At 43.8% G+C, this 10,153-nt stretch overlaps 1 protein-coding gene across 1 annotated transcript; it reads left to right on the top strand.

Annotated features, from left to right (window-relative positions):
- LOC115254060 (uncharacterized) lies at nt 1–8,450 on the top strand (the record flags this gene model as incomplete). Its single annotated transcript, XM_062845761.1, is given in 3 exon segments — nt 1–509; nt 6,064–6,132; nt 6,208–8,450. Coding segments are annotated over 3 exon segments (2,667 nt in total), but the record flags the coding sequence as incomplete, so codon positions are not given.
- Between the last annotated feature and the right edge of the window lie 1,703 nt (nt 8,451–10,153).

Raw genomic sequence — 10,153 nt, 5'->3', positions numbered from 1 at the left:
ATTACCCTGAACACGCTGGCCTTCTTTATGCAGTTCCTGCACACCGTGTCCTTGAATGCGTCCGGTAACAAAATGACAATCGAGAACCTGGCCATTATCCTGGCGCCGAATCTGATGCCCATAGTGGAAATGGTTCAACAGCGACTCAATAGCCACGTCAAAGTGATTCAGCTGTTGATTGAAAACTCGCATCAGATTGGTGTCGTACCGGATGCGATTCTGGAGAAGCTCAATGATTCGATAAGCTTAGTTCGCCAGGGCGCCACGGGCGAGTCGGCTGCAAACACCACCGATAAAAAGAAAAAGAAACGAAGGAGCGGCTCATTGACGAGAATGTTCCATGGGCTGAAGAAGATCGTAGGTGCCATTGGGTCGTCCGAAAGCTTGGACAAGACTGACGAGTTCGTAGAAAAGGACAGTAGTATGGCGGCGATTGCCACACCGTGCCTGAACAAATCTTCTAAAAAGCGTAAGGTCACCGATGGAATGCCATTCAGTGCGAAGAAAAAGTAAGTTACTTTTGAACTTTGGGTCACTTCAGCAGGGTGGTCACTCAACCGGGAATCAAATGGGACTTTTGAACAATTGAAAAAATTGGGGAACTATTGAAAATTACTTGAAACAACAACATTTCCATGGTATTGGATATGTTGGTATCGTTATAGTAACAACTCTCTCCAACTTCATAATTTAATGATTCTTCTAAATATGATCTCCTATTGGAACAGTGGCTAAGGTAGTGTGGGGATAGGGACCACATCTCCGACACACTTAATTAATCCCATGTGCTGGCGCATTTCCAGTTTCCCGGGTGGTCTTACCATTTCCTTTGTCCTCGTATGGCATTGTCGACTCGGAACCAATATAGTAGGAGCAGACGAACGCCACGACAGCGACGCTACCAGAATGATCTCCGCGTAGCCACTGCTCGATAGTCAGGCATCGGTATGACTGAATCCTTGGCCCAATTTATCACCCTTGGAATCGACCTGTGGGTCCAGCTTCCTTTGGTGGAACAATTCCACATACGCTGCCATTTGACCCTAGAGGTCAACCTGACAGTCCTGTACGACTTAAGTCAGTCTGTACCATGTTCATGTATATATATAGAGACACATAAAGGGCTGTCCGACAAATGATAAGGAATGAGAAAATAGCATTGCTGGTTGATGATGAGTAATCAGGAGTGAGCTGTGATTAATAAGGGGTGAGCAGTGAGCTGTCTGTCATTGATTAGGGATGAGCAGTGAACAGTAAAGAGTGTGAAATGAAGAAAAAGTAATGAAGAGTAAGCAGTTAAGACTGAGGGATGAGGAGTGAATGAGAAGTGAACAGTGAGAAGTGAGCAGCGAAGAGTCAGAAGTGGAAAGTAAACAATGAGGTATGATAAATAAAAAACTAAGTACGAGATTCTTCGACTGCAATATCTACGGGAATTGGAGGCGGATCGTCTGGACAGAGATCGTCAGTGAAGGAGCATTTCCGGACTTGCAATTAATACTCTGTAGTAGAAACATTAAGTTACTAAAAACTATTGCAAATTTCTTTATAAATTGTAACATTGATATGTAAAGTATTTTCCGATCAAACATGGCCAAATAATGGAAACAAAAGGCCACTAATAAAAAAAAAAAAAAAAAAAAAAAAAAAAAAAAAAAAAAAAAAAAAAAAAAAAAAAAAAAAAACTAAGTACGAGAAGTGTGAAGCAGTAAATAGTGAGAAGTGACTAGTAGGGGGTGAAGAAAGATATGTGAGAGGTTAGTACTGTGAAGTGAGAAGTGAGCAGCAAGGACTAAGGAGTAAGCAGTGAATAGTGAGGAATGAGTAGTAAAACAAGAGAAGTGATTAGTAATGCAGCAGTAAAGAATGAGATGAGTAAGAAGTCAATTGTAAGGAATAAGCAGTCAGGCGTGAGAAATGAAGAGTGACGAGTGAGGAGTTAAAAGTGGCTCTCGTTGCATGTAATCGAATCCTGCCGGTTCTGCAGGTGGTGATTCTACACTAGATGCATGGGAGTCGTCAGCCACTCGTCCGTCACGTTCCACGATTTCTCCGGCGACCCAGCTTTAGTTGTTGCCTGGGTGCACTTGGTTGTACACCTTGTCTTGCACTTTGAAGTTCTTCTCATTGGCACAATGCTTTTCGTTCAACTGACAATCTTGCTTGCTGTTGGTAGCCTTGGTGAACTTTCTGAGTGGACAAAGAAGTTCCAGAGACGTGCGCAGCGGACGACCGATCAGGATTTCAGCGGGCGATTTCCCACCAGGTGCATTTCTGCAAGGAGTTGATCGGTAGTAGGTAAGGAAGATGTCGAGTGCTTCATCCAGGTCTTCACCTCCCGCTTAGATTTTCTTGACGGTCCTTTTAAACGTATCGACAAAGTGTTCCTTCTGGCCGTTGCTTTGGGGGTGAACCGGTGCTGTCTGTGTAGGAATGATTTCCGGCCACTTCGAAAAGGAGTCCACCACTAGCAGGAAGTACGTATCGTTGATGGGTCCAGCGAAATCTGCGTGTACTCTTTGCCAAGGTTTTTTTTTGGTAATTGGCCACGACTCGAGCTTCTTTTTAGCGTCAGTTTTTGCGACCGAGGCACATTCCTGGCAAGAGCGTACTAAAGCGGTGATTTGGTCATCGATGTTGGACCAATAAACGAAATTTCTAGTTAATGACCTCATCGATACCATGATGTCCTCTGTGCAGTTGCTGAAGGAGTTTCTGCTGTATTTTCTTAAATACGGTCACTGTACATCAGGACTTTCTGAGCGGCGTACAGCGAGTCACGACTCGCGAAGAACTGCTGAACTTCCGTTGTTCCGGAGAGAGATGCTGCATCGCTTGGCTAACCTTTCTACACGTACTTCATTACTTTCTGCAATGTCTTATCTTGACTAGTTTCGGCGGATATCGTCTTGTGCGAGATCGGGAGATGCTCGATGGATTGACAGACGAGGTTACAGATGACTGTTTCGACCTCAATCGATGCAATGATGAAATTCTCGTCCGGCTTAACGTGTGAGTTGATTAGGTGAGAGAGGATATCTACATGCCCGAAGTGGTCTGTGGAGACGCACTCCATCCAGATGTCATACAGGAGCATGGTAAGGGCCGAAACTCACTAAGAGCGGTTTGTGATCGGTTTGGATCATCCTGTGGAACTTTGTGGCTGCGTACATCAGGGCTAAAGCTTCCTTCTGTATCTGGCTGTAACGAAATTCGGTAGGCGTCAGGCTTCGGGATGCGTAGTAGATGGCCTTCTCTTGTCCGTCGAAAAATCGGTGTGCAATGCGGGCGCCGATGTCCACATTCGACGCATCTGCGGCCACGACAACCTCGAGGCGAGGGTTGTAGTGTGTCAGCTTGAGCGGCGATTGTCAATTTCCTTGAAACGGTCGAAAGAATGTTGACAAGCATCGGACCACCCTCCTTGAGTAGCACGTCCAGCGGTTGGCGTAATTTGCGCATTTCTCGTATGCACTTTCCATATTAGTTCACCGCACCTAGATACGATCGAAGTGTGGAGACATCGTGAGCTGGAGGTATGTTGATGATTGTCTTCACCTTGTCCGGATCGGGGCGGGTGCCCTCCGGATTCAGAAGCTGCCCTTGGTACTTTACTTGGCGCATGAAGAAACGGCACTTCTCGAGGTTAACTGTGAACCCATACTCTTGTAGGCGCTGTGGAACAAAGTACAAGTCCCGCTTGTGCTCTTCGGCGGTTCGTCCATCGATCAGGATGCCGTTGAGATACGGACAGGTACACGGGATACCACTCAACATGACATCCACAATCTGTTGGAAAGCGCTAGGGGCGCTCTTGAGCCTGTTGAAGTGGTAGAGACCCTTGTTGTTGTTGACGGTGAGAAGTTTCTTGCTTTCTTCGTCGACCTCAACCTGAAGATACGCGTCCGGTCCGACGAAATGTCCTCTGGGAGTGGGAATGGATAGTTGCTTGATTCGAATACACTATTTAGCCCGGTGGAGAAGTCCGGGCAAATGCGAACGGTGCAATCGGGCTTGCGAACGACGCAAATTGGAGTGATGAAGCCAGAATCCTCTAGCCGCTTCTGTTCGTCCTCGACAACGGCCACCATGTTGTAGAAAACCGGCCGCTTCGGTTTGAACACTCGCGATCTGGCGGGACGTCGGCTCGAGTGTGAAATGCACCTGTGTTTAGGTGCACAATCCCATACGGTTGGTGAACAAATCGGGGAACTTCTCCTTCATTTCGAGCACCTGTTGGTTTGGCTGCGAACTGCCATACGTTCCATAGCTCAAACTCATCCATGAAGTCTGAGCCTAAAACATTCAGAGAAAGGTTAGCACAACAAACGTAACCGTTACCTTCCTTTTGCGTCCCGCCGACGGTGTACGATGCTCGAAACATGGACTCGATATCCAATCTGTCGTCAGATACGGTCTGCACTTGACATTCGCGAGGAGACGTTTGGGGAGCTCGAACTTTGATCCAGTTCTGCCTGGAGATGTCCGAGCCTAAGTTCAGCTGCAAGTCGACTGGAACATCGTTGATCGCTGTCGCCACACCGGTTCACATTTTTCACGGTCACGATCTTGGCTGCGTTTGTTTTGCTGCATCCCCATTTGTGGTTCTTGAAGCTGCACTGGCTGGAGAAATGCACAGACACCACCTACTTTGAAAAACTCAAGAGCTCAAGAACGAAGCATCGCAAGCAATTTATTTAAAAAAAAATCCCAAAAAAAAAATGATATAGTTATACTGATCATGCTGCTGCCTAGTATATCGAACATTTGTCGAAGTCATTTATGTGTCGGGAAAATATAATTGAGGGGCCCAGAATCAAAGGGGTGTAAGTGGCCATTTTGTCGATTTTGAGCTGAGTATATCATTAAATTCTTCAAACTTCATGCTACCAGGAACTTTTTTAAGATTGTTGCTACGATGATTGGAAAAAATACAATAAATCATAGAAAACTGGGTTGATTTTGAAACTCCATACATTTTGTATGGGATGAAAAATTGGTCAAAAACTTTAAACCGTATTTACTCGAAAGTGGGTTTTTGTCACTTACACCCCTTTGCTTCTAACCCCCTCAATTCCAAGTTGGTGAGAATATTACAAACTGAGGGAGGGTGATAGGCCCAGTTAGACCCCTGAATGGGCAATGTGAGTTAGTGTATGGGAATGCCATTGAAGGTTTGTAATATTCTCCGAGGCTTTCGAAATCCAACAGGGCGCGTCTCCGGATTGCGGATAGGGTAAAAGAGAGATTTTTCGCATTTGTACTGTAATCAGCCAATGTGATATTATCTCCTATGGTGTTGTAGTGCGAATGAATGATCTCATTCTGAGGAAATTATAATCTATTAATTGTTTATGTGTATGTATGTGTTTATGAACCTATGTATTGTTTATTAAATTCAATTTTCTAAGCTTGACAAGGTTTTGAAGACAAACATGAGATGAGAGAATTGGCTAATAGGAAAGTCACATCAGCAAAGCTTTTACATATGCAAATGCTATCCATGGGGTCATGTCTAGCATTTAATATGTATGGCAATGACTGGTTCTTAACTAGAAGGGGCACTACAAGACCACGCGGACAATTTGATTAAAGGCTTAATTGGGAATAATATATTTTCCAGAACTGAAGGGAAATTTTTTCCGGGGTGACTGGCGAGTCGGAGAGGGTAGAAATTTCCGTTTGATATAATTGAAAAAATCAACAATCGGGCACTTTTTCTTTCTATGATTTGCTTGGCATTTTGTGGATTATTGTTTTTTGGTTTTGGAAGGTATGCGATTCACTATTAATCCTTAAAATTATTTTGCATCTGAATAGCATTGATATCGTCAAGTCTGTACCAACACCCTAATCCCACACCAAAATTCCCATTTTCTACCCCATGGCGTTTATGTGGTCAGCAAAGACTATTCAGCCATTAGCCCATCGGCTTTGGATTGACTTGCGCTCTCATTGCCCCACCAAAAGCTGCAAAATGAAAATGAACTTGAGTGGGCACACTCTGAACTTCAGGGGAAATTTTGTTTCCTAGCACTAATATGGTATTTGCTATTATTTCAGAAAAGAGATCGTCTCATCGCTTCCTGATGGTCAGGAGATCTTGCCTTACACTCCGTTGGCTCTGATGAAGTAAGACGCATTGTTTTTTTTTTTTCAAAATCCGTGTAAATTTTATAATCATCGTTAACTCACTTCTAATTGCAGGGAGACGAAGAAATCTCGCCTCAGTCTTGGTGGTGGCAATAAGAACAAATCCAGCAAAAATGGGTCTCGCTTGATACCGAGTACATCGGTGACCTCGATTGTGGACAATAAGCCAATGGAACGCCGTTGGAGCGTGGTCGGAGCACCGTGGGCCCGTAAAAAGCAAAAGAATAATTCAAAGGCCTCTTCGGAATCGGGTAGCAAAACCGAAGAAGAGGATGAAGTCGAAGAGGAAAAAGGTTTGGCAGGTTTGTCTCCGGTGATTTCATTGCCCAACTTGGCTACGCCAGAAATTGAACAGGAACGAGAGCTGTTCGAGGCGCAGATCTTGAAAATGCCGCAGATGAAGGGAAAAGCTCTATTCAATGACGATGACGATGAAGATGATGGCGAAGAATTCAACGGTAACGGTAAGCATGATAACGATGAAGAATATTTGCGCATACCAAAAAGTGAATACGAAGCTATTAAGGAGCGGGTTAGTGCGATAGAAACGCGAATTTCACAAGAATTCGGTAGTATTATTGGAGGCGTGGTGGACAAAAGGCAAAGCATCGATAACATAGATCGAGTAGAGGACAAGTATCAGCAAACGCTAGAACATACGGAACCAATCGAGGCTAGCTGTTCCAGCACCGACCAGCTGGCGAAACGGTTGAGCCGCGAGTTGAAGATTCGTCGAAGTGCGGAACACAAAGTGATGCGATCACCAAGCGCTCGTAAGATCGGAACAATCCGCAGACGTTCGAAGGAAAACGTTCGACTGTCTCGCAATCAATCATGGCATATGGGATCGAGCACTACTACTTCTACAAAGGCCATCCCGCCCTTGACATCGGATCTGTCGTTCTATCCTAAAACGAACCTCAAACGCGGTCGCCCGAACACGGTTCAATCGGGTCTGAAGCATCCCGAACTGAGTCCCGTAAAACGGGAAGATAATTCCAGTACCGGATCTGGTCAGAACATTACTGACGAAGAGAAGCAAGAAGAAAAATGGACTTGTGCCAAACGATTTTTTGGAGGGGTAGATAACCAGGAAAAAGTATCGATGGATACAACTCCGGCGACAAATTCGAACGAAGAAGTGTTCAAGACTCCCGAAGTGGTGATTCCAGTGCCAAGAAGAGCTTCCATACGATCCGGTGGTAGTAGCAAGAAAGCCCCAACGCCCCATTTCGTGACTCGTATTGAAATCGGCGAGGTTAGAACTCCTATGCTTCCACCGGAAGTTCCCCCGCGAAAAACTCCATCAAAAACCCCAATGCTCCCTCCCAAGACTCCGGGTCGGTTGGATTCTACCTTGCTGAAAACTCATCTCACGCCCCTCCAAGAACTGCAATCCGGACGGGCTTCAATAGCTCGTTTGCGCAGTCAGAACGCTGGAATGGTTATGGCTAAGGCCAAACTATTCGACGGTATGGTCACAAGTACGAATCAGTCTTCGCAGCCGCAGGCCAATCGTCGTCAAAGCAGTAAATTTGTGATGAAGAAGAATTCCGATGGATCCAGAACCCTAAATCCACTGATGCACGTTCCGGAAAAGATTCAGTTGCGACAGGTTCAAAAAGTTCGAACAGTAAGCTCGACTCACAACATAAAAAGTCCCCGTAGATCAACGCCGCGTAAGCGGGCCTTGACCAAATCACCGCATGGCGGAGGCATCAATCGGAGGGAAAAACTTCGACTTGCTGGAAAATCCCCCGGCACAAAAGCATTCAATTCGCCGCTCATCATCCGGAAGCTACAGGACGAATCCAAAAATCCGGACCTTAGTGTTTACTTTTCGCCGAATCTGTATGATCTGGACAACAAAACTCCCCACAGCAAGAAACAGTTTGCACGGAATTCTCCCCGAAGGCTTATCAACACTACTCCACAGGGCCGGGAAAATAGACCGGTTAATCCGTCGGGTGGACGGCAGCAGACGCCAATGAAGGCCACGCCTCTTTCAAAGCTGGCAATAGTTTCATCACCAACCGTGGACGGTTTACCGCAGCCACGACGGGAATCTCCGCGACTGATGGCCAATAGTGGCCCACCCAGCCGTAGCAGACCGGTCACCGCGATGTCCGTTGGGCGATCTTGAATACGTACGTATGTGAGTTGAATGCTTTCATTTTTTTATCATATATCATGTTTGGCACTTTGTTTAGACGATTTTATGTCTGCCAAACAAACGTGACTTAAAAAAAAACCTAAAATATTTAGACTGCCATCTTATAATAAATCTAAGTTTGTAATGCTTGGCGAACCATGAATTGTATCACAGCCCTTGTATACTTGAATAGTAGTACAGACATTCCTATAGGATACTGAGGATACTGCAACTCCGAAAGTCATACGAATCAACTATGATTTTTGCCACAAGAATTTCTTGCGAAAATCATAGTTGCGAACTATGAATTTGGATACAAAGCGCCAGCTATTATTGTCATACTGTTACTGCATAAACTTCATAACACTCACGTATGAAAATCATACCGATAACGTATAAAAACTGAAACTATGTCTTATGACTATCATACATATTTTTATGAAATATTTTGCACAAATGGTGAAGATATGATGCAGCCAAACCCTAAAATTTTCAAGATCTCAAATCTAAAGAACCGGATGTCGGTTTGTGCTGAAAAGTTGATCGATTGGTTACCCGGTGATGCTCACTAATCGATCAACTTTTCTGCGCATACCGTTATTCGGTTCTTCAGATTTGTGCTCTAGAAAATTCGAGGTTTGGCTTCGTCATATCTTCACCTTAAAAAAATCGCAATCTGAAATCGAACCAGGAACGTCAAGGTTGGCGAGTGCGTGTTTCACTGATACGCCCATCGACGCTTGGGAAGTTGAAGTGGTTAGAAGCCAATAAAAGGTTTTGTTGTATTTTAGCAATAATGTTTCATAATATATCTTATGATTTTCATACGATGCTTTTTATGGGATTTTTCATACGACAACTCTTATGGATTTCGCTTTTCAATGTATGAAAAGCATACACTGAGGATACTGTTCGTATGTTTTTCATAGTTTATATTTTATGAATCAGTTATTTTAATTTTTTTCATCTTTTCATAGTTCTCGTATATGTATACGAGAACTATGAAAAGATGAAAAAAAAATTAAAATAACTAATTCATAAGATATAAACTATGAAAAACATACGAACCGTATCCTCAGAGTAAAATCCCTGGCCAAGTTCGCACGCAGGGGTTGACGGTGTTAAAGTGAAGGAGTTTCATTTTGATTATTGTAATGTAGTGTTCTTTAGTGAAACATATCACCTTTTTAACACTTTAATGCGCCTCCAACGATTCACCACGAACCGGCTGCTGCAGATGGAGATTTTTCGCATTTGTACTGTAATTAGCCAATGTGAAATTATCTTCTATCTATGGTGTTGTAGTGCGAATGAATGATCTCATTCTATGGGAATTCAAACCTTGTAATGTATTGTTTATTAACTTCAATTTTCTATGCTTGACAAGGTTTTGAAAACAAACATGAGATGAGAGAATTGCCTAATAGGAAAGTCACATCAGCAAAGCTTTTACATATGCAAATGCTATCCATGGGGTCATGTCTAGCATTTAATATGTATGGCAATGACTGATTCTTACCTAGTAGGGGTACTACAAGACCACGCGGACAATTCAATTAAAGGCTTAATTGGGAATAATATATTTTCCGGAACTGAATGGGCACTTTTTCCGGGGTGAATGGCGAGTCGGAGAGGGTGGGAGTGTCCGACCAAATAAACAATCGGGTGATTTTCTTTCTATGACTTGCTTAGCATTTTGTGGATTATTGTTTTTTTTTTGGTTTTGGAAGGTATGCAATTCACTATTGAGCCTTGAAATTATTTTGCATCTGAATAGCATTGATATTGTCAAGTCTGTACCAACACTCTAATCCCACACCAAAATACCATTTTCCTATCCCATGGCGT

Source organism: Aedes albopictus, chromosome 1, assembly GCF_035046485.1.
Source record: "Aedes albopictus strain Foshan chromosome 1, AalbF5, whole genome shotgun sequence".
Taxonomy (NCBI): domain Eukaryota; kingdom Metazoa; phylum Arthropoda; class Insecta; order Diptera; family Culicidae; genus Aedes; species Aedes albopictus.
This window is presented reverse-complemented; position numbering and strand designations above follow the sequence as displayed.